The 25,822-nt window shown below is 44.8% G+C and overlaps 1 protein-coding gene across 6 annotated transcripts in view; it reads right to left on the reverse strand.

Moving 5' to 3' along the window:
* Positions 1–25,822, reverse strand: part of RABEP1 (rabaptin, RAB GTPase binding effector protein 1) — a 90,301-nt gene that overhangs the window by 46,145 nt on the left and 18,334 nt on the right. For 4 of the 6 annotated variants that reach the window (XM_044248871.1, XM_044248868.1, XM_044248867.1 and 1 more), the window contains exons 2-3: positions 24,219–24,266; positions 9,390–9,518 (exon numbers count right to left, since the gene is read on the reverse strand). In XM_044248871.1, the coding sequence (XP_044104806.1) occupies positions 9,390–9,518; positions 24,219–24,266 (177 nt within the window). Of the gene's footprint in view, positions 1–9,389; positions 9,519–10,524; positions 10,556–24,218; positions 24,267–25,822 lie in introns of those variants that run through there. The other 2 variants (XM_044248872.1, XM_044248869.1) reach the window with 2 other exon arrangements.

Below are 25,822 nucleotides of genomic sequence, written 5' to 3' on the forward strand. Positions count from 1 at the left end.
ATCAATAAAACTTAAAAGGCAACCTACAGAATGGGAGAAGATGTTTGTAAATGACATATCTAATAAAGGGTCAGTGACCCAAATCTATAAAGAATTTATATAACTCAACACCCAAAACATGAATAATCCAGTTAATACATGGGCAGAAGAATGAATAGTGATTTCTCCAAGGAACACGTCTTGATGGCCAACGCACACACGACAAGATGCCCAACATCACTGGTCAGCAGGGATGTGCAAACAAAACTACAAGGAGGTACCACCTCCCGCCCGTCGAAACGTCGAAGATCAACATAAGAAACCACGGATGCTGGCGAGGATGGGAAGAAGAGGGGGACCCTCCTGCACTGCTGCTGGGAAAGCAAACTGGTGCAGCTGCTCTGGACAAGTTAAAAGCAGGACTACCCGAGGACCCAGCAACTGCGCTACTAGGGGTTTACCCGAAGTTGCAAAATACTGATTCCGAGGGATACACGTACCCCATGTGTACATTAGCATTCTCTACAACAGCCAAATTATGGAAACAGCCCACATGTCCATCAGATGATGAATGGGTAAAGAAGATATGGTGTGTGTGTGTGTGTGTGTGTGTGAGAGAGAGAGAGAGAGAGAGAGAGAGAGAGAGATGGAATATTACTTGGCCATAAAAAGGAAAGAAATCTTGCCATTTGCGAAGACATGGCTGAGTTACAGACAATAAGGCAAAGCAAGTCCGTCAGAGAAAGACAAATACCATCCGACTTCACTCGTATGTAGAATTTAAGAAACAAAACAAATGAGGCGCCTGGGTGGCTCAGCTGGTTAAGCGTGTGACTCAGTCTAGGCTCAGGTCTTGACCTTGGGGTAAGTTCAAGTCCATGTTGGGCTCCACTAAAAAAAAAAAAGGAAAAAAGAGAGGAAAACCACAGAACAGACCCTTAACTACAGAGAGCAGGTTACGGGGGGAGGATGTTGGGTGAAACAGGTGGTGGAGATTCCGGCGTGCACTTGCGATGGGTGCCTGGCAGCGTAGCACAGTGCTGAGCCAACACACTGCACACTCACAACTAGCATTACACGGCACATTCGCTAACTGGAACTGAACTCAAAACTGTAGAAGAAGAAATACAATTGCATTCTGTGTACTGATCGTGTACCCTGCAGCCCTGCTGAACTCTGGTAACTGCTCAAACAGGCTTCCAGTGGATTCCCGTCCATCCTCCTCCTGTAAGTGGAATCATATGTTACTTGTCTCTTTCTGGCTAGTTTCACTTTGGAAAGATCATCTTCACGGCTGAAAACCATGACCACATCTGAATGCCACAAACATGCCACCAGTGCCGCGAAGTCCTGCTGTCTGAATTTTTTAACAGTTCAGCCCTTTGAGTCAAATTCCAATAAGGTCCATAAATGCTTCAACATATGATATGCTCTCTCTCTCAGTCCATAGGTTCCCCTCCAGCTCCTTCTTCCCCTGAAGTCAATTTTATTTAGGGTTTTAAACTCTGTGGTCATAAATGAGATTGGTTTATTTGTATGCTAGGATCTCTGCTTCTTGGTTAGGTATCGGGGTTAGCCTAATTCCACAAGATGAAATGGATGGCTCTCTTTTTGTTTCTGACATAGCATATAAAAGAAACAAATATTCCTTGTGCATTTAACAAAATTTCCCTGTGCCTGTGGCATCTTTTATAAATAAGAATTGTTTATTGACTCAGTTTTTCTTACGGTTATGCTTTATTCAAGTTTTCTATTTGAGGTGATTTTGGTAATTCATATATCCTGGGATACTATTCAACTAAATATCCAAGACTTTTGGCACAGACATACACAGTGTTCTTATGCTTTTACAGTTATACTCCATCAGTAATTGTCTTATTTTTTTTTCCAAAAGATGAGCTTTTGATTTTATTGAGCTTCTTAACTACTAACTTTGCTTTCCATTTCATCATTTTCTAATTTTTTCTTCTTTCTTTATGTTCACTCTTTTTCTAGTTTCCAGAGCTAAACACTTAAATCATTTCTTTTTCTTTTTAAAGATTTTATTTATTTGACAGAGAGAGCAAGCACAAGCAGTGGGAGCAGCAGAGGGAGAGGAAGAGGGAGAAGTAGGCTCCCCACTAAGCAAGGAGCCAATGTAGGGCTCGATCCCAGCACCCTGGGATCATGACCTGAGCTGGAGGCAGACGCTTAACTGACTGAGCCACCCAGGGAACCCAGATCATTTACTTTTCAATCTCTCACTGTCTTTTAATTATTTAATTTTAATAAATGCTTTTAAAGTTAAAAGCTTATTCTCTAAGTATTGTTTTAGCTGCTTTCCACAAGTATCTTTACCATATTCTCAGATATTGTGATCTCCATTGTGATTTCCTCTTTAACTTAAGACCAAGAGGAATGAATTCTTAGTTCCCAAACTTTTAAAAAAACACTTACATTACTGTTTAAAATCTTTAATAGAATTACATAAGAAAACATAAGTAGTCTTATTTTTTTTACTACGTTGAGTTCTTGAGATATATGTACACAGACCATTTTTTTGGTGTTCCTTATGAATATAAAAGGATTATAAAATATTACACTTTATATATATTATAAAATATATATTTTATATATTATAAAATATGTAAATATATTTTATATATAAAATATAATATGAATATAAAAGAAATATAAAAGGAATGAACATTTTTTGGTTCCTTGGGTACAGAATTCATCAAGCTTTTAAAAATTCTGTTGCTCAAAGCTATTACATCTTACCTATTGCTTGATCTAGCAATCGATACAATGTTAAATAACTCCTTCCTGTGCGCCTGTTGATGTCTTCCTTTAATTCTATCAACCTTTTGTTTTACATGGCCTGTCATGGGGATTTCATTGGGTGCATACAAGTTCATGATTGTCTTTTTTTTTTTTTTTAGGACTTTTATTTGAGAGAGACAGAATGAATGAGAGAGGGAGCGAGCGAGCGCACAAGCCAGGGGGAAAAACAGAGGGAGAGGCAGAATTCCTGCGGAGCAAGGAGCCCAATGCACAGCTCAATCCCGGGATCCCCAGACCCCGGGATCGTGACCTGAGCTGAAGGCAGACGCTTAACCGACTGAGCCCCCCAGGCACCCCAGTGATGGCTGTATCTTCTCGGTAGATTGTCTCATTATGAGATAGCTTTCTACATTCCTTCAATGTGTTTTGCCATAGGCCCCAATCTGTTCTTACTGTTTCATTTGTTTCAATTTCTTCTTTTAAAACCTAACATGAGCTATGAAGTTTTTTGGTTCTGATTTTTACAGTCAGACTTACTGTTTCTAGGCTGGTATTGTTTCTTCTACCCTATATTCTCCCTGCATTTACTCTTCTTGCAAATGCCGTCTCTACTGGTTCTTCCGGGATTCATGTGGCTGTAAGTGCTCTTAGTTTCCATTTACCTAAAATACCTATTGTGCTCTCATTTTTTTTTTTAAGATTTTATTTATTTATTTGACAGAGAATCACAAGTAGGCAGAGAAGGGGGGAAGCAGGCTCCCCGCCGAGCAGAGCCGGATGCGGGGCTCCATCCCAGGACCCTGACATCATGACCGGAGCCGAAGGCAGAGGCTTAACCCACTGAGCCCCCCAGGCGTCCCTGTCCTCTCATTCTCGAATAACTCAGCTACATATAAAATTTGAGGTTGAGACTTACTTTTCTCTGCACCTTGAAGATATTTGTCTCCTGTAATCGATTTTGTTTATGTGGCATCTCCCAATAACCTGTTTCTTCTATTAGCCTTCCATATTTTCTTTTCATTCTTGGTGTTCTATAGCTTATGATATGTCAAAATAAGAATTTACCATTCTACAGCTTATTTACTTATCTACTTTATTTATTTACTTTACTTATCTACTTACAGTAGAATTTACTATTCTACAGCTTTACTGTTCTACAGCTTAGGATATGTCAGAATAAGAATTTACTATTATATATCTACTTGGTACTCAGTATTTATGTTAGGGACTCACTTTTTTTCTTAATCCCTGAAAAACCTCAGTTAGTATTGCCTCAAATATTTTAACCCTTCTCTTCTTCTCCTGAAACTCTTATTTTATTATTACTATTTTTTAAGATTTTATTCATTTGACAGAGAGTGACACAGTGAGAGAGGGGGCACAGGCAGGGAGAGTGGGAGAGGGAGAAGCAGGCTTCCCACTGAGCAAGGAGTCTGATGTGGGGCTACATCCCAGGACCCTGGGATCATGACCATAGCAGAAGGCAGACCCTTAATGACTGAGCCCCCAGGAGTCCCACAACTCTTTCTAGAAACATGTTAGAGACTCACTGGAGCCTCTATGTCTGCTGCCCTTTGATCCTTCTCACTCTGTCTCACTGAGAAGAGGAACTCCCAAATACCCTTTTCTAATTCACTGAAATCTCTGTGTCTTATCTACAGTTTAAACCATCTATTTACCTTATTTCCATTTATTTGTTGTTTCTAAGATTTCTAATGGCTTTTAATTTTATTTAATATACCTAGATTTATTTCCGTATCTCAGTGTAAGGTCACAGCGCCTGAACCACAAACATCTTCCTTAACCTGGCACAGAACTACTGAAACTCTGATTGGTCAGTGCCCGGGCTTTATAGAAACTAGGCCCACAGATAAAGTCCTTCCCAACAGCCCTAGAAAATCTGTCTTCTGGTGATGAATATGTGTTATAGCTCTACTATTTTGCTTCAAACTCCGAACTCTCTGGCCTTCTGTTTGCTGCTTCACATAACAGAGCTTCTCTTACTGCCCAAGACTGAGGATTTCCAAAACCGAACCCTGGCATAGTGCCAAGCTGTATACTGAGGTTGGTGAATCCAGAAAGCCAAATCACATACTTCTTTTCAGAGCTGAATGCTTTTTCTTCAAGTTCAGTGGAAAAGCAACAGAGCTTTCAGAAACACGAACATTCCCAGTTGAAGTCGGCTGAGAAAAGGGCAGGTACCAAGGTCGGAAGGGGCAGCTGAGGGAAGTCCGAAGTCCTAACCTCTTTCAGCAGCCTTCCTCATACTGTCCGTACTTCTCCGCTGGCCCTTCTCCAAACACGAGAGTGCAGCTATTACGACATCAAAGCAAACGCTGCTGCTATTGGGACAAATACAGATGTCTGGACTTCCAGAGTCACCTTAACCCGGTCTGCCGGACGCTGAAGATGTGCTGAACACGTCAAACCCATGACTTACGCTGCCGCCATCTGTGACCACGAAGACCAGGTTCACATTTGCAGCAGATGCAGTACCAGAAGCTGCCGCTTTAGGGGACAGCCATACGTTTTTATTTTCATTATGACATAGGGAAATGGCCAGGACTGAAACCGAATCAACATTTACCTTTTACAGACTATGCATTTTCTTTAGAAATGACACCAAAAACTCTCAAAAGGGGTCACATTATTTCTTCTGAGCTTTTGTGAAAAGTGATGTCCCCTCCACGGCCAGCTGAAGTTTGCCAGGAACTCCAGACAATGCAGATACAACCATGCGCACAGATTATTTACTAGGTCTCGGTGTCCTCACAGTAACTTGACATACCCACACTGTTTTCTGAACGAACCCACAGTTCAAGCTGTCTGGATCAGAGACTGAAAACCGCAAATGATCACGTATTTCAGAAATGAGAGGTACTTGGTCATTTTCCGTTCTGAAGAACCTTACAGGAAAGTCCATTTTATAATTTAAAAGCAGAAAATAAGAAAACAAAGGAAACCCTAACAGCTTTATTTGGGGACAGAGGAAACCAGAAAACAAAATGAACAAACTTGGGGCAAGACTAACGAGTTTACAGAGTAAGCCAGACCAAAAGAGCGAGCATAGGAAGGGCTGCTGGGGACCGCGGAGAAGGGGACGGGACACCCCGGCTAGGGCGGCAGCGCGCTTACCGGTCACCAGAGGCAAGCCACGTGCCGCTGCGCACAGACATGAAAGGTACCACAGGTCCCCCGACAAGGACACACCACTGCGCCGTTCAAAGTGGTGCCTCCTCAGTTCGAGGCTGGAACAATTTTTCTCAGGGAGCATTAACGAAGTCACAGAGACACACGGAAGAACCAGACAGAACTTCTCATGACGCTCAATATACGTTCAAACGATGACTCTGCAAACACACGATCTGCTCCTGAAGACCATACTTTTTTGGAGATAAAACCGTAACTCAGTCACCCCAGCCTCCGCAGTGACTTGCACCGTGTGCCGTGCCCAGACAGGAGTGCCAGCGTTCCCTCCCTGTGGGCCTCGAAGGAACTAGATCGAGGAGGGAGGCAGCCGCACCCCGCAACAAGCAGCAAGCCTATGCTGTGCTAGATGCACTCCGTGAGGCCTACACAGCTCTCAAGCTTGTCTGAACACAGTTCACAGCAAAAGATGCATTTTCTATCTCACCTCCACGCACACACCTGGCTGTGTCACCGACACAAACCAGTCCGTCCCCATGACTCTGCTCAGCTGAGCCTTACCAGGTGTCCTGCGCCGCTGCGTCCCACTGTGCTCTCGACACCTGCTGCGCACAACCACTTACAATCTTTCCTGACCCCTCCAAGTGCGGCCACCTATAACCTGCAGGGAACCCACGGGGCAGGGTCCTCAGTGGAGCACACAGACCCCTGCAGAGTATGAGGGCAGAGTCCCCTGCCCACCTCCCTTCCCTCAACAGCGCTCTCCCATGTAACAAGACACGGCCTTCCGCCCGCCCCGCACTGTGGGTCACCGCCCCATGAATAACCTCCTCTCCCGTGTCCAACCAAAGGGACAATGTGAAGCAATGGAAAAACACACTGCTAACGACTGGGTAACAGGCCTGCGGCAGGTCAGGCAACTGTGAAGTCCACTTCCAACAATACTGAAGGAAGCCCGAGCGAGCTGCTGGCTGACAGACGAGAAGTACTTTTGAAGCTGAGGACTATGTGACTTAACATGTAATTCAGAGAGACCGTAAGAGAATGGAATAATCATCACTATAAAATAAACCTTCTAGGGTGCTTGGGGGGCTCGGCCAGTGAAAAACTGTCTGCCTTCGGCTCAGGTCATGATCTCAGGGTCCTGGGATGGAACCCCACATCGGGCTCTCTGCTCAGCGGGGAGCCTGCTTCTCCCTTTCCCTCTGCCCTTGTCCTGTTCATGCTCATTCTCTCCCTCTCTCAAATAAATAAATAAAATCCTAAAATAAAATAAACCTTTTATTTCCATATACTTATTTATAAGACTAAGGGTTCTCAGCACTCATCTTTATTTAAAAAAAAAAAAAAAAACAACAACCTGGAGGCACCTGGGGGGCTCAGTCTGTTAGGCATCTGCCTTTGACTCAGGTCATGATCCCAGGGTCCTGCGATCAAGCCCTGTGTTGGGCTCTGCACTCGGCAGGGAGTCTGCTTGGGTTTCTCTCTCTCCCTCTCCCTCTAACCTCCTCTACTCCCACTAGTGCTCTCTCTCTCAAATAAATATTTTTTTTTAAAACCCGAAACTTACCTTTTTCTACAAGTAAATATTACTCACACAGAGGTTACAACTTAATTGGGAGGAAAATCCAATTGTATCTGCATTACCAATAAGTAATGTACCTGCATTTCCAACAATTTTCACACTTTATTATACTTTAAATGTATAGAATGTATGTAGTGTGTTCAACAGTGCACGTATTAATAACTGTAACGGAAAGTCAGTGCATTAGAAATATGTAAGCAATTTCTGTTGCAGACAAGTCTGACAAAATTTTCTTTGAAAAAGGCTTTTGAGCATCAAGTACCACCCATGACTCCCCAAGTGTGGTCCCTGAACCAAGAGCGTCAGCACCACCTGCTAACTCACTAGAAGTGTCAGCTCTAGGACCCCGCAGACCCGATGAGTCAGGCTCTAGGGTGAGACGCACAATCTCTGTTCTAACAAACCCTAAAAGTCAAATTCTGATGCACACTCAAGTCTGTGTTCCTAAAACAAGGGAAAAAAAAAAAAACTTTTTAGAATAAAATTCTGAGGGAGATGTAGAACTGAAAACCCAACACAAGGAGGGGAAAAAATGTAAAATTTCTGCTGAAGATCTTATTCACGTATTTTTCTTAAAATGAATGATGAAAGATATTAAATCACTGATTGCTTCTGCTGGATATGCTTAAGAGCATGAGGTTTTAATTTAAATTCTTAGTGTTGACAATAATACAGAATTTGTATCTTTTGAACCTTTTTAAATTTAAAATAAAACATTTTAAGCATCACCTTCAGGGAAGGTGTGAGGGTATACGCGATGACTTGATGGAGGGCTTCCACAAAGTGGAACTTCAAAGCTGGCTGATCACCAGTCTCAAGCAGCGGCTCCCAAACTGCACATACCTAGAGCTCATCAGAAATGCAGATTCCTGGGCACCACCCCAACACACTGTGTTCTAATGAGCTCTCGGAGGATTTCACCCAGCATCTGAGTTGCCCAATTAAAACACCGGCTGCTGGACCCTGAGCTGGTCAAGCGTGAGACGGGACCCAAACCATACATTTCTAACAAGCCTCCCAGGTGACTGCGACCCCGATGCTGCTGTTTTGCGACCACACTCTGGGAACCGCTGCTGGGGGCTGCAGAAGTCACAGCTGTATTTTCCTATGTCAACACCCAAAGTGTAAGCCTGTCCTGACTCTTCAGGGCCAGGCCCTCTTGAAACGCTCCCGCATCTGTCTTGTAAGCCTTCCTTCTCTCCTTCCTCGAGCTCCAGTTCTAGGAGTTCCAGAACCCTGGCGCTGCAGCTCCGGCTCCAGCCAGCACCCAGCACCGCGTCTGCCTCACTGGAGTCCTGGGTCTTTGCTGGTAAGTAAGTGATCATCTGCAGGATCCCCTCCAGGAAGCATCAACATGTGACAGTCTGCAACACTCTCAGTAGAACACCCAAAGGCCACTTGGCCTGGGCTCTCTCTCAGGCGGGAAGACCACCGAGAGCCCCGTGTCCCAGGGTGCTGGAGCCTCCCTTCAGCGCGTATCCTTGTGAAGCTCAAAGATAAGGAAAAGACTGAATCCTGCATTTTCCAACGTGTTCTATCAGTTCCATTCTTTTTATTTTTTTTTAAGATTTTATTTATTTATTTGAGAGACAGAGATCACAAGTAGGCAGAGAGGCAGGCAGAGAGAGTGGGAAGCAGGCTCCCCGCGAGCAGAGAGCCCGACAAGGGGCTCAATCCCAGGACCCTGACATCATGACCTGAGACGAAGGCAGAGGCTTAACCCACTGAGCCACCCAGGCACCCCTCTATCAGTTCTGTTCTTAACTCTAGGCTCTAAATAGGCTTTCAGTTTACAACATAAATACAAATAAAATCAAGGTGTGTTCAATGATAAAATTAACATTGTACTACCAAGAAACTTGACACGTTAAGGCAGTCTTAGTATGGGGGGTTAGAGACAGACTTAGGAACTTACCCTCTTTAGCCAAATATAACTCTTTAAATTTTGCTCTCTTTTGATTAAATTCTTGCTCAAGCTGCTGCTGTGCACGTAAAAATTCTGCATTAATTTTTTCCAATTCTGCTACCCGTTGCTGAAGAGAAACTGGAAAAAAAAATACTAGTTAACAAGTAATAACTTTTATTTATAAGTTACATATTTCTATAACGAAACAAGTAAGCAAGCTTCTTCCAAAGATCCAATATATTCTAGAAATTCTAATCTTAGCTTCTATCAGACATAACCCACACTACCAATGTGTCACACAAGGTACCACAGCATATATATATGGAGAATCACGTGAGGCAAATTTCCCAAAAGAGAGCTTCTGAAGTCCCTCTGTAGCTGACAGCGCGTCGATCTATTCTGGAGTTATTAAATACTGGAATTCCGGGCCCAATCTTGCTAGCTGCGGTTTCCCTCAAGCGTTACAAGCAAAACTTTACAGTTTTCTGACTGGGAAAGGCAGACCAGCCTAGACCATCCTCCCAACTGCAAAAGGACTCATCACCATTATACTGGAATCATCATCAAAAACCCTTTCGTGTACAGAACTATTAGGTATGAACCCCCCATTCCTGGCAGATGATCCCATTTGTAGAGTCATGGTCACGTGGGAGTGTCAGGGACTGGGACATGTCTCACTCAGGGCTACATAATTTCGTGGCAGCTGATTAAAGAAGTGGCTATCCTGAGCCCAGGGGCTCTTCTGCTTCAAGCAAGAGGAGGGCAGTCCGGGAGTCCAACCTCACCTTTTCCTCTGCCCCAACAGCAACCCAGACACAAAGCCATAACCCTAATCCCTCTGAGAGACACAAATGGGTACTAATGCCACCACCTAAACCCCAAGGCTAGCGGAGGTCCCAGGTCTCTAGCATGAGCCACTCCAGATAATGACGATTTGTTACAATTTTAACCATGATCTGAAATTCTCTCTAAAGGCCCTACCTTCCCCCAACCGGGTCCTCAATTACAGCACACAGGACAGACTAGGGAAATGCAGCAGTGGTTTATCTATGCGAGACAGAGTCGGTCTCATTAATTTCTTCCATGTGGTTTTCAAGGTTCTCTACAACTCCTCTGATAAAAGGTAATGAGCTGAAATCAGCACCTAAAACTATGTTCATCGCCACGTCTTCAGACCAGTCTTACAGATCGGACAGTCTGGCTACAATCCAGGCAGAAGGGGAAGGGCTGCTGTCCTGCTGTTTGAGCCCCACCATTCACTATTAAAGGTGAGGCGTCATTTTGAGGAGCGCATATCTAGGGCCTCTAGGTCACAGCAAAGAACAGCATCCAGTCATGTGAACATTTGATGACTTTTGGAGAAAAAGACGGATGGAGAATCTGGAGGGGAAAAAAAAGAGTCATCTCACACGTCCTATCTGAAATCATGGAGGAAACTTGCTATCTACACTATTTACTTCTCTTGGTATTTTTACTGCCCAAATCCCAAATGTCAAATAAACAAGCTTTTCCCTTAACAGTCCGACATTATGGATAGCTACTGATTACTGCCTGAGGTCAGAAAGGACTCAGGGGAAGCAAAAGAAAAGAAAAAGCAAGACCCCTCTGTCCTTCCTTTTCCCTAACAAATACACTCCCACCCCACTCCTACCATCCTCAAAACACGCACAAAAACGGTCGTACCTTTCAACATTTAGGAACTAAAGCTAATTGGTAATAAAAGCTAAAACACAGCCTTTAAAATAGCAGCTAAGGGGTGCCTGGGGGCTCAGTCAGCGAAGTGTCTGACTTAATTTCGGCTCAGGTTGGGGTCTCCGGGTCATGGAATGTAGCCCAGCACCTAACTCTCCGCGCCGTGGGGAGTCTGCGTGTCTCCCTCTCCCTTGGCCCCTCCCCCTGCTTATGGGCTCTCTCTCTTAAACAAATAGGTCTTTAAAAAAAAAACAAAAAAAAAAACAACCCTGCAGCCAAAATGAAGTGTGGTTCCAGCTCCCAAGCCGGTCCTGGCTCTGGCCCACAGAGCAGCCGCAGCCCACACCCACAGTCTGGCTGCCTCTCTCCAGCTCTGGGACAGTTTTCAGTTCCAGGGATCAGGATCCCTTTGAGGACACACCAACTCCCTTACTCTCATTTGTTGTTTTAATTAAAAAATTTTAAATCCATCTGAAGTACTTCTAACATACCGCAAATCTACAACAAAGAAAAAGGCCAAAACAACTGTTTAAAAAAAAAAAAAAAAAGAAAAAAGAATGCCTCTACTGCTGTATCTGGAAAATCAATTCCCCTTGCATAAGACAGCAGAGAAGCTTACAAATGGCCATATCCTAATGCATTAGCGACCAACCACAAAGTAAACTGAAAATAGTGCTCATCACACAAAGTACACATGCTGTTTTTCTAGCATGGTCACCACCAAGTTCACAATAACTAGCTAACAGCTCATGTTAAAAGTACTTAGCCTGGCATTTGGGGGAAAAAATTGATCAATGTTATTATTAAATTAGTGGTATTTATTTGACGAATAAAGGAAAAAGGCAGAATAAGCAGGTGACTTTGTACGTAGGCACGGAAGACCAGAAGTCCCTCCAGCCTCGTGATCCTGACTCAGTGCCCACGCTTCAGCCTTCCAGCTCCGACCCCTCTCTAGGACCCTGCATCTTCACAGCACCATGAAAAGTCAGTCCGAAAGCCAGCCTTCCACAACTCAGCAGGTGAGAGCTATTGGTATCTCAGCCTCCCTGAACCACCCCACGTGTCTGCACGTTGGTGCCTTCAGCCGGATCCTAAGAAAAAGTGGGCGCCTGGTTGGCTTGGCTGGAAGAGCGTGAAACTCCTGATCTCAGGGTTCTGAGTTCAAGCCCCACACTGGGTGTAGAGATTACATAAAAATAAAACCTTGGGGATCCTGGGTGGCTCAGGTGGTTGAGCATCATCAGACCCTTGATTTTGGCACAGGTCATGATCTCCACGTTGTGGGATCAAGCCCCACATCAGGCTCCGCGCTGACTGTGGAGTTTCTTAAGATTCTCTGTCCGTCTCTCTCCCTCTGTACATCCCTCCCTTGCAAGCATGCACACACTCTAAAAAAAAATTTTAAAGGAAAGAAGAAAGAAAAAGGGGAAAACTAAGTTATGCAATGGCTATTTTTAATGCTTGACACCCAAAGGGAAAAATTATTACATCAATTACTCAAAATGTATGAAATAAGCAACCAGAAATGAAAAAGGAAAAAGACTATGGTAAATAACTGAAGGAAAGACCCAATGACTTAGATGTATCTCCTCCCCTAATCCTGATACAAATGGGAGAACATGTAATAACTTAAAGATATTTTTAAGTCCCAAACTCTTTTTTTTTTAAGATCTTATTTATTTATTTGACAGACAGAGATCACAGGTAGGCAGAGAGGCAGGCAGAGAGAGAGGAGGAAGCCGGTTCCCCGCTGAGCAGAGAGCCCAACGCAGGGCTTGATCCCAGGACCCTGAGATCATGACCTGAGCCGAAGGCAGAGGCTTTAGCCCACTGAGACACCCAGGCGCCACTAAGTCCCAAACTCTTACTAAGTTTGATGAGACATAAGCAACAGAAGAAAAGCAGTGTAAGTCAAATATTACAACCAGAATCTTTTTGTTTCAAGAAGTTCAAGAGCCAAGAAAACACCTAAAATAAATAAATAAAACACATAACTTCAGTAGAACAAAAGAATCAACATTTTCTGTAACTCAAAAGTCTTCATTTCTGTCTCATTGGGTAAAATGAAACTACTAAGTATGGCAGGAAATATCCACCCAATGGAATAATATCAAGCCAAAAAATTGTATTAAATTAAAAAAAACAAAATACAAAATTATACACCCAAAATATGAGCTATGCAAAAAAATACATACAAAAAAAAAAAAAAGACTGGGAGGAATATGCCAAATTACCTTGAGTGGTTGCCTCTCTGAACCAAAGGGTAACTACAATTATAAATTACACTGATTACACAGATTTAAATTTAAAAGGTAAGGAAGTGTTTCATCTTTTTAAAAAAATCATTACAACCATTTCTTACTGTTACGTCTCAATGTCTCTGCTCATAAAAATTGCACATGATTAACCTCAATAGTCTTCAATTTTTTGACACACTAAATAATCATTTTTTATAAGCTATACTTAATTTTCCCAGGATAAACAATTTGTTAGAATAGATGAATTTCCTTAAAAAATAGAACCTCTTAATTTGTTTCAGAAGTGGCCTTCTAGCAAACTGGCAAAGTGGCAGCTAGCAAACTGCCTTCTCCTGGTGCTCTAAAAACTCACCATGTACAACTTCTTTTAGGAATTACCAAAAACAATCACTGTCACACTAAATGTAGCCACTCAGCTATGCTCTGTTTAGGCTCCTAATGAAGAAACCTGAAAGCAGGGACGCCTGGGTGGCTCAGTGGGTTAAGCCTCTGCCTTCGGCTCAGGTCATAATCTCAGGGTCCTGGGATCGAGCCCCGCATCGGGCTCTCTGCTCAGCGAGGAGCCTGCTTCATTCTCTCTCTCTCTCTCTCTGCCTGCCGCTCCCCCTGCTTCTGCTCTCTCACTCTCTGTCAAATAAATAAATAAAATCTTTAATTTTAAAAAAAAAAAAGTAGAATTTAAGAAAAAAAAAAAAAAAAAAAAAGGAAACCTGCAAGTACCCAGCGGCCTGAGGAGACCGAGGAGAGGGAAAGCTGGGAGAGGGCAGGGGGCGTGAGGCTGGCAGGAACGATGCCTCCCGCAGAGGGCGGTCCACACGCAGACACACACCGGGTCACCTGCGCTTGCACAGTACTCGAGCCAGCAGAGGCGCATGTGGGGAGCACCATGTCCGTATCTGCAGTATCACTGACAGCTGTCACTTCACTTCACATAACCCCATTTCACGTCACACAATCACCTATAACTATCCGACCTCGGCAATGTTAAAAACCTGCCTCCTTCTCCCTTGCCCCTGCACTCAAGAGGAGGCAGCTCTGAGCCCCCTGCGGTCCACGGGTCACAGAACGGCTTCGCACCCATCCTCGTGAGAATCCAAGTGGAAAAACCTTACTTTGTCTCATTTCTCCTTTCTTCTTCTTTTTTGTAAGTCTCAAAGCAATTAGGTGTCACAATGCTTCAGACAAAAGAGCACCTTTAGGATCCTGGGCCTCAGATACGAAACCCAACTGCTTCCTCCCCAGGGTTAGTGGGTTTGGGTGAAGCAGCCGCAGGCGCGACTACAAATGCGGGAAAGATACTAAGTGAGAGAAAAAAACACCAAACGTTCATTCAGAGGGAAAATGTACTAAGGAAGAGATTCTTCAAAAAGGTCGAAATGACGGGGCGCCTGGGTGGCTCAGTGGGTTAAGCCGCTGCCTTCGGCTCAGGTCATGATCCCAGGGTCCTGGGATCGAGTCCCGCATCGGGCTCTCGGCTGAGCGGAGAGCCTGCTTTCCTCTCTCTCTCTCTCTCTCTCTCTCTCTCTCTCTGCCTGCCTTCTGCCTACTTGTGATCTCTCTCTGTCAAATAAATAAATAAAATCTTTAAAAAAAAAAAAAAAAAGGTCGAAATGAATTAAAGACAGGAAACGACAGGAAACCTGACGGGGGCGGTGTGGGACGCGGAGGGGAGAGGAAGCAGGGCAGAGCACGTGCCGCATCCCCGTCCCTAAACACGCTCACGACCAAATGTACAGAGCAGCCTCCGGGCGCCTGCAGTGCGGCTAGAAGCTTGCGGGTCTGACGTTCAGTTCTCGGTTACTGAGCAGGACAATCATAAGAGCATAGTCTTGCAAGGACTTTAAAGACCAGTCTCGTGCACTTTGGCCTGCGCGTCGACCCACTGATGAGCTGTTAAATTCAGTGATCAGCAACCCACGTTTGCAAACGAACGAAGGAAGTAGAAACCAGCAGCACCACACTCCGCCTGGGTATACGTTATTCCCTGAGATCTGCATTTCAGATGCTCACACACTGCTATTGGGGGGTAAAGGGAAATGTGTTTCTTATGACAGAAAGAGGTCAAAATAGTCTGAAAACTGCCAATTCTTAACTGATACAGGACTGCACTCCCACCACACCACAGAGAGGTGGTCACGTGGCTTCCACAGAAACCTAAAACTAGTAATTCACTTCACTGCCCCACACGGCACCCAGGTCCACCGTTCACAGATATCAGATGATCCTCCCCTCCCCTTCAGATAAGGGGTCATCTGTGAGAAATATCTATTTTTAGTCATACAACCCAAAATCAGCTTCCTCTGAGATCTTAGATCTGTCCTACAGATTTGGAAAATGTCCAACACCTGCCATCTCACACCTGTCCTCTCCTTCCTCCTTCAGATGAAACACCTCCCGACTCTTTAATGACTCAATCCCTCACTCCCTCACAGCTGCCGTCCCAAACATTACAGTCAGAACTACAGTCAGAACTCGACATAAAGTAGGACACTCTGACCCTAACCCATTACCCACACAGAGTCGAGCAGAAACATTGTATCTGGAGGCTATTTCCCTAAGAACATTCAATAGATTGGTCCCAGCTTTCTTTGGACACTAGCACATGCTCCCATTCTCAGCCCACAAGATTAACATAATCTAACACTGTCCCTATGTCCCCTCTGCTTGAAATTCAACCAAGCCAAGGGTCCTCTAACCAACAGCCATATCGCAGAGTTCTCTTTTTGTTTTGTTTTGTTTTAAAAACAAAGTTTTCCGGTGGAACCAAAGACAGAGCTCTTCCACCCATCACTCGGGATCCGGGTGGAGGCGGACACCGCCTTATCAGACTGCTCTCTTAGCTACAAGTTCATCCCAACTATCTTCAGCCTCAAATCACATTGCTTCATCTTATGCATGATTCGATAACACTGTCATCAAATACTAAGATTCAAAGACAAGCTATCTACAGTTTTGGAGTCAGAAAACCATGCTTCAACCCAAAGCTGAGCTCTCTTTATACGAACTGGGGCAAAAGTTCAACTTTTCCAAGATTTCATTAAAATAAGGCAGACTCCCACTCTGAAGAGTATCGCAGGCTCTGAGGACTCAAAACGCCATCACACAAACACAGCTCACATGTAATAACGTGACAGTTACTGTTAACTTCAGAATCTAATAGCTGCAGCTTCAAAATTCTGCCAAAAAAAATAGAGGGGGGCGCCTGGGGGGCTCAGTCGGTTAAGCATCCAACTCTTGATTTCTGCTCAGGCCACAATCTCAGGGTCATGAGACTGAGCCCCGCATCAGGCTCCCTGCACAGCCGGGAGTCTGCTGGAGGCTCTCTCACTCTCTCCCTCTGCTTCCCTCCACCCTCTCTCTCTCCCTCCAATAAATATATAAATATTTAACAAAAATCGAGACGTTCCTTTGGCTCGACATGTTGTAGAGATGCTTCCTAGTGATAACTACAAAATCACCGTATTTCTAAAAATTCTCAAGCCACTTGTTCAAATAATCTACTCTTTAAATGTTCCAGAAACTACAGAGGAGCAAAGTTATCACTTGAGACAAACGTGCAAACAAAGCTTTGACAAAAAGTAAAAAATGTAGGAGTAACTATAAACCAAAACATGGGGGTTTCAGGGAATGTTCAGGAGGCAAACAATGAACATAAACCATGTTCCAGGCTCCGATCCTGCATTACTCTACGCCTGTAAAGCGAAGTTCCCCCACGGGTTCCCACTGGGCATACACAACATACACCATGAAAACGCCTCCAATAGTCACCAAACAAGGAGAACTTCAGAAATAAGCTGATCACACAACTGAGATAAATTCTGCACGTTTCACAATACCAGTCGGCTACAGGATGCATTCAGGCACCGTTCTGTGCACTTTACCAGGTCACCGTTAAGTCACTATAACTTCAGACTACATTTAGTCCAAGCACCGCAGCTGGCCAGCACCATGTTCAAGAGCAGATGTGAGCATGCGTGGGGCACAGGCGGACAATTCTGCACTGGGCTGCACTCTCCCAAGGGTTTCAAACACCACAGAATGCCAAGCCCAGTGAAAAAGCATGACGACCACCGCACTAATGAGCAGATGCGGGTTCCAACTTTGGATATTCAAATATTTTAGTGGCCGTTTACAAAGGCCGTTTACAAAGACAAAGAAGGCTACTCAAAACTTAGTATCAGGCTTACTTAACAAAATGGTGAAAAGAATTCCATTTTCTGCCCAGAGCTCGAGTGGCATTCGTAAGTGGAACCATACTGTACCACTTCAGGACTCAGGTTGGGACTGTTAAAAACTCACTATCCACCAGTGCAGTTAAATTCAATCCTTCTTTTGGGCTTGAATTTACCAAGTATCTGTAAGGCTGCTGGTGAGACACAGGACAGCATAATCACTCCGGAAAAGTCTGGTGGTGGTTTGTAAATGCACACGTACCACACAACCCAGTAATCCCACAAAAAAGAACATACTTCCACACAAAGATCTGTATACAAATGCTCACAGCAGCTTTACTCACAGAAGCAGGCAGTTGTAAATAACCCAAACGCCCACTAAAAATGGACAAATTACGAGAAGCCCACACGATGAGATGCTCTTCGACAACTAAAGGACTGACTATTAACACACACATCAGAGACAAGTCTCGAGAGTGCCGTGCCCAGGGAAAGAACCAAACCCAAAAGCCGGACTGCACTCACAAACGAAATTCTAGAGTGGGCCAAACTACAGTGACGGGAGGGAGAGCAGCACCTCCCCAGAAGGAGGGGCAGGGGCGGAACTACAAAGGTGCAAGAGGCAATTTAGGGGAGTAAAATGTTCCAGAACACGACTCTGGTGATGGTTACAGAACTGCTGCGTTCAGGAAAATGCATGGACCTAGAGCTAAAGTCATGAAATTCACAGCATGGAAACTGTTTTAACATCCTCACTGAGGCAGGAGTGAACCCTCCCAGGAATAAATGAGCATGTGCCAACAGAAGCGACCTCCTCGTCAGCCACCATGAACCAGCCTCGTGGCCCTCCTCCGAAACTATTTCTCTGAATATTTAAATACTGTCCCTAACCAGAAACAGTGAAAGCAGACTTGACGTAACCTGCTCACTGCTGCCTTTCCAGCACCTAGAACTGTGCTGGCCCGGGACGGTGTTCACCAGGCATTTCCCAGGGGAACACGAGAACAAAGACGTGAGCCATGGCGGCTAGACCGACCTGTGCGGAGGGGCACACCTGGAAGGCAGCAAGGACTTGGAGAAGCGAAGGAGAGGGCGCCTCGCCGGGAACAGTCAAGGACAAAGGAGCAGGGCAGTCCGTACAGACACGGGGCGAGCAAGCCAATGTCCCGGACGTGCAGAAAACACTTCCCCACAGAGCACAGGAGGCCCCTGAGCGACCTCTGGGCCTGTGCTTCCCGCCTTGGCAGCCACTGGCCATGTGAGGTTACCGCACCCCTGAAACGTGTCTAAGCTGATTATGTTAAGTATGAAATAAATCTGGAATTTTGAAACCTTTGAACAAAAATATCTAAAATGCCCCAACGATTTTTATAGTGCTCACATGTACAAATTGTGACACCTGGAATATACCGCGGTAAATGAAATACATCATTAAAATTAATCTCCACGGAGAGCCGTACACGAATGTTCACGGCATGGTTCCTAACAGCCAACAAAGGAAGCCCAGTGTTCATCCAGGACGGATGGGTCAGCAAAACGGGGTCCTCATGCAACGGAATGTTGTATGTCCATAAAAAGGAGCAAAGTACAGGGGCGCCTGGCTAGCTCTGTCAGAGGAACACAGGACTCCCTGATCTCAGGGTCGTGAGTTCTAGCCCCATAGTAGGGCTAGAATTTTTAAAAAATTAAATAAACCTTTAAAAAAGAGAGAGAGAGGAAAGAACAAAGTACTGATCCATGCTATAGGACAGATGGCCCTTGAACACATCACACTAACTGGAAGATGCCAGACACCAAAGCTACAGACAGTATGACTCTGTGTATAAAAACAGGAAGATCCAGAGACTTGATACTCTGTGAGATCTGACTTTATCTCTTAATAACCCTGAGTGTTCCTGGAGTCAGAAAACACGGGGTATGGAAAAAGCAGGGTTTAGGCAGGAATGCGGAGAGTATACTGAAAAGCCTTGTAGGTAAGAAACAGATCGCACTGGCAGCAAGGAGGGCTGGGTCACAGAGAAACAAAGAACAGTGACTAGAACTCCACGGAAGTTTTGTACGTTTAGTGTAAAAGAAAATGAATCTAATTTTAAAATTCAGCAGCACTGGAAAAGTCACCAGGCTACAGCTCAGTCCTAAAACTGACATTCGTAATAATGAATTACCAATACAAGATTTAATGTGGGGGCGCCTGGATGGTTCAGTCAGTTAGCGTCTGACTCGATCTCAGCTCAGGTCTTGATGTCAAGGTCATGAGCTCAAGCCCTGCGCTGGGCTCCACACACTGCGCATGGAGCTTACTTTAAAAAAAAGGAGTGGGGGGGCACCTGGGTGGCTCGGTTAAGCGGCTGCCTTCAGCTCGGTTAAGCGGCTGCCTTCAGCTCGGGTCATGATTCGGGGGTCTTGGGACCGAGTCCCGCATCAGGCTCCCTGGTCAGCGGAGAGCCTGCTTCTCTCTCTCCATCTGCCTGCAGCTGTGCTTTCTTGTGCACACTCTCTCGCTGTCAAATAAATAAATAAAATTTTTTTAAAAAAAGACTTAATGATGTCCCGTGCACTTTGTTAAAGGAAGCACATTAAAGTGCATTTTATTTTGGAAAAACCGCTAAGAAAAGTAGTTAGACTCTGAGCACCCAGAATGTGGCCTCTAAATACTGTTTCCCACTAAAAGGAAGCAGAGCTCCTTGGAAATAGTGACTGATTCCAGGCCTGGACGGGAAGGGAACAAGACAAAGCTGAAACATGGTGGCATCTACTGGGGTTCTATCAAAGGACTGAGGAGTCCTAGAGAAGACAGTGGCCCAAAGAGATAATATGCACATCCAAGCACCCTCCCCTTCAAGATATATTCATTCCTAATCCTCAGAACCTGTAAGTATTACCTTCTGTGGCAAAAGACATGATTCAGGACCTGAAGGAGCCCACCCTGGATTACCCAGTGCCCTACATGCAATCCATACATGCCTTTTTTTTTTTTTTTAAGATTTTACTTATTTGACAGAGAGAGAGACAGAGACAGAGATAGAGAGCACAAGCAAGGGGAGCACCAGAGGAAGAGGGAGAGAGAGGCTCCCTGCCCAGCAGAGAGCCCGATATGGGGCTCGATCCCAGGACGCTGGGATCATGACCTGAGCGGCAGATATTTAACGGACAGAGCCGCCCAGGCGCCCCCATAAGTGCCTTTTTAGAAAGAGGACCTGTGCGGCAGCCACACAGAGGACTCAGCCCTGTGACACCAAAGACGGAGCTTGGGGTGGGGTCACCAGGGAAGGCCAGCAGCACCGGACACCGCAAGGGGCTAGAACTGCCGCCTGCCCCAGCCTTTGGAAGGAGCACGGCCCTGCCAATGCCTGACACTTCAGCCCAGGGATACGGATTCTGGACTGCCTGCCTCCCCCGCTGTGAGATCATAAACATCTGTTGTTTTAAAGCCATTTAGTTTGTGGTAATTTGTTGGAGCAGCCAAAGTAAACCAACACGATCAATAAAAATAACAATGAGTCAAAACACGAGTAGACATGTAAATCCACATATTCTCGATATATAAAGAAAAAAAAACCTGATTGGTCACCTTATCTAGGCAACCAAGTTCTCACTGTGAAAGCCTACCAGGAAAAGTATCACTCCTTCCCTCTCCATTTCCTACACAAACTATCCCTTAAGGTAGCAAAATCTACACGGAGCATTCCTCGTCCAGAAGTATTCCGGCTGTAACTACCATCTGACAAACGCTGATGAATGGAGAAACCCAGGAAATGGTCATCGATGGTCCTCATGTCTCCAAAAGAGCCAACCAGACAGTAGGTGCCCCCGATGGATGTACCCACTGCCGCTCTAAGATGGTCTTTAAAAAGCAAAAGAAAACCACCACGCACATAAAAAATGCCAAAATCCATGTAACAAACAAACAAACATAGATCTGAATATGACTTCAGATCTAACTCCCAACTTAGAGGAAACGCAGAAGACAAGACTACAGAGAACACCAAAATACAGATGCAATTGGGAAGTTACAGGGGCGAGTGTGCCACAGGACGGCCGTCTTCAACAAATTATGAGGCGGATGCAAAAACAAAAAACAAAACAAAAAAAAAAAAACAAAAACAAAAACAAAATTATGAGGCGGATGGAAGAGACAACACAGACCAACCAACTCTAATGGCCCCTCTATTCTGGGTCCTGTTTGGAACAAACCCAATTTTTCAAATTGAGACAACTGAGGAAATGTCCACCTGGACTGAATATTTCATGATAAAGAATGACTGTTGACTGTTTTTAGATGTGATCGTAGTACTGTGGCTATGTTTACAAAGATACTGAAATGTTTTCAAATGAAATCATAGGTGTCTGAGATGGGTTATTTAAAAGTCCAGGACAGGATGTAGGCAGAGGGTTACAACCGAAACAAGATCAACTACACAACGACAGACACGGCACACGGAGGGTGCTGGGTCTACCTATGAATCTTTTTTTTTTTTTTAAGATTTTATTTATTTATTTGACATGGAGAAAGAGATCACAAGTAGGCAGAGAGGCAGGCAGAGGGAGAGAGAGGAGGAAGCAGTCTCCCCACTGAGCAGCCCGATGTGCAGCTGGATCCCAGGACCCTGAGACCATGACCTAAGCCGAAGGCAGGTTTAATCCACTGAGCCACCCAGGCACCCCTACCTACAGATCTTTTTAAGTGTTTAAAATGTTCCACAGAAAGGACTCTAAGTCTAATTTTTTTTTTAAGTCTCACCTCTTCTGTGTTGAAAGGATTACCTCTAAATTAGCTGAAAAATAATACGCCCACAAAATATCATTTCAGGGGCACCTGGATGGCTCAGTTGGTTAAATATCAGACTCTTGATTTCAGCCAAGGTCATGATCTCAGGGTCATGATTAAGCCCCACATTGGGCCACATGCTCAGTGAGGAACCTGCTTAAGATTCTCCCTCTCCCTTTGCCTCTCCCAGCCCACATGCTCCCTCTCCCTCACTCTCTTAAAAAAAATAGTAATAATTGGGGTGCCTGGGTGGCTCAGTGGGTTAAGCCACTGCCTTCGGCTCGGGTCATGATCTCGGGGTCCTGGGATCGAGTCCCGCATCGGACTCTCTGCTCAGCGGGGAGCCTGCTTCCTCCTCTCTCTCTCTCTGCCTACCTCTCTGCCTACTTGTGATCTCTGTCAAATAAATAAATAAAATCTTAAAAAAAATAGTAATAATTAAAAATATTCATTCTCCCACCCCTCCAGATAATGGGGCATTATACGTATTCACATTTATAATTCACAACAAAGAACTATTTAATAAAAACTTTGTTTTTGACTATTACCAATTCCTTTAATATAAAATGGTCATTGGTTTAGAACACTTTTTTTTTAATTTGAGAGAGACAGAGAGAGAGAGAGAGCACGCATGTGCACACACAAGCAGGGAGCAGAACGGAGGGAGAAGGAAAAGCAGGCTTCCCACTGAGCAGGGAGCGTGACGCGGAGTTCAATCCCAGGACCACGACACCATGGCCTGAGCCAAAGGCAGACGTTTAACCAACCACGCCACCAAGGTGCCCTGGTTGAGAATATTCTTAAGATTTATCACTTACAGGGGAAAAGTCAAACCTCTCTTAGAATCATGTTTTATTATACTGTAAATTCAAATTCCCTATGTACAGAGTGCCCTTCAGTATTACACCAAAAATCTAAATTACCAATGTCACTTTCCATCTCTTATGTTGTAAAAGGACCACCGACAGCTACAAAATTGACATTAGGAGTTATTTATCAGAAAAAAAGTTCTTTGGGACACCTGGGTGGCTCAGTCACTTGGGCGTCTGCCTTTGGCTCAGGTCGTGATCCCTGCCCTGGGCTCCCTGCTCCACGGGGAGTCTCTCTGCCTGCTGCTGCTCCCCCACTTGTGCGCTGTCTCTCCCAGACAAAGTTTAAAAAAAAAAAAGTTCATAAATACATAATAAAGCCACAAGGGTTTATAGTTTATTTATAAGGGAAATTGAATGCATTATTTATGAGCTTTTCAGAAACAACAAGGTCATATGTAAGAGGGAACAAAAGTTTGATAAACAGCTATTCCACCTACAAGTGGATAAAGAAAATTAATTACATGTTCCTAGAAGGGGACAAGAGGAACCAACCGGTAAAACTTTTCAGGGGAGCGCACTGATGTTAATATTTGTGCGGGGGGTGGGGGGGTATAAGCATTGACATGCCAAGGCCTAGACAGATCGGATCTCCGTGTGACTACCGGGGATTAACAGGGGAGACCGTATCAAAGACTCACCATCCCGGAAGTGGGAACCACAAACAGGTACACCACTGCCTCCTAGAGGTGCTCTCTACTCAGTCACACTGTTTATTTACGTGCTAAAATTCATTACTTAATTATTTTCCTTTACACTAAGGGCATCATACTGTTAATTTTTTTTTAATCATGCATGTGGTTTTACATCAGAATGATACAGAGGCAACCTAAAGCATTTTGTTAGAAACAAGTGGTTCTCGGGGCACCTGGGTGGCCCAGTGGGTTAAGCCTCTGCCTTCGGCCTGGGTCGTGATCTCAGGGTCCTGGGATTGAGCCCCGCATGGGGCTCTCTGCTCAGCAGGGAGCCTGCTTTCCCCCTCTTTGCCTGCCTCTCTGCCTACTTGTAATCTCTCTCTCCAGGTCAAATAAATAAAATATTTTTTAAAAAAAAGAAAGAAAGAAACTAGTGGTTCTCACCTGGAGGTGACCTTGCTCCCCAGAGGACAGCTTTTCCAGTTGTCAGACCTGAGGAGAGGGGTATGGAAGCCAGAGATGCTGTTCAACACCCCATGGTACCCAGGACAGCCAACCACAGCAATGAGTGACCCGTCCCTAGAGGCCAGCAGTGACAAAGGGTAGCGGTTTACTATAAACTCACAGGGCTGACACCCTCAGAGCCAGAGTGACAGCGCAGACTACAGGTAAAGAGTCCCTCCCTTCCATGGTAAAGCTCAGAGGATCACCCAGTCCATAACTACAGCGAGTCCCTGAATTCTGTGACACTCTCTCCCCCGCTCACTTGACACCTGCACCAGTGCTTCTCAACACTCACGCCTCACCAGAGCATAAGGAGGGCAACTGGGGGGTCTCAGCGAGGCATCTGCCTTCCGCTCAGGTCACAATCCCGGTCCTGGGATGGAGCCCCACCTCAATCCCCTGTTCCCCAGGGAGCCTGCAGCTCCCTCTCCCACTCCCCGTTTGTGCATTCTCTCTCTGTGGCAAATAAATAAAAGGGCTTAGAAAGAAAGAAAAAGAGAGAGAGAGAAAGAAAATGAAGTTTGATTTAAGTACTGGAGAAATCCAGGAAAGACACAGCAATCCTACCAAAACTACGCAAACACTGCATATAAAATACTCATGCGGCAGGGGGCACCTGCGTGGCTCAGTTAAGTGTCTGCCTTCAGCTCAGGTCACAATTCCAGGGTCCTGGGATCGAGCCCCACATTGAGCTCCTTGCTCAGGAGGAAGTCTGTTCTCCCTCTGCCTCTGCCATTCCCCCCGGTTGTGCTCTCTGTCAAATAAATAAGTAAAATATTTTTTAAAATAATAAAATAAAATATCATGGGTGTTTTTCAGAGTTTAAAAAACTTTTTTTTTTTTAATGCAGGAAGACAGTGCCTAAGGAAGTAATTTGATTTCTTGTTCCAAATTCAACCAGATCAATCAGTAACAGTCACACAAAAAGGCTTTCATTTTCACATCCCCAAACAAGAAAGACTCTGGTGACAGAAGTCAGTCTTCATCCCCAAGTGTCTTCTGTACAACTTAGAAAGCGTAAACAGGATCCACAGGTATGGGATGTCTCCACGGACATCAGAGTCCAATCAGGTGGCCCCCACCCCCTCACTTGTTGTCCTCTGATCACTCTGCAACTAATTCAAATTTACGGCAACAACGTTTCACACACACAAAAGTCCCTAGACCTGCTAGAGTAATGTCTTTGTAGGAAAAGCTCTTAAAGGTAAATAAAAAGACAAATATTATTTAGTGGTTAAAGATGGATGATTTGCAAAAGAATTCCAAAAACCAACAGAGATCAAAGAAATGCAAATCTGAACAAGATTCTGCTCACCAAAACTAGCCAACATTTTTATGTCCCAGCTGGCCAGGAAGGGACTGAGCCCTCAGGGTCAGCTAGTTCCCAGGATACTAAACAACTCACCTGCAAACGTGCCCAGTGCACGCAAGCCCACTACACGGAGGTGTACAACCGCCTCGCTCATCCGCTCTGACACCGCAAGCCAGTATTTCCCGTCTTCCCCGGGCCAGGTATCAGAACACCAGAGACCCGCGGACATCAC

The sequence above is a fragment of the Neovison vison genome, chromosome 5 (assembly GCF_020171115.1).
Source record: "Neovison vison isolate M4711 chromosome 5, ASM_NN_V1, whole genome shotgun sequence".
NCBI lineage: Eukaryota > Metazoa > Chordata > Mammalia > Carnivora > Mustelidae > Neogale > Neogale vison.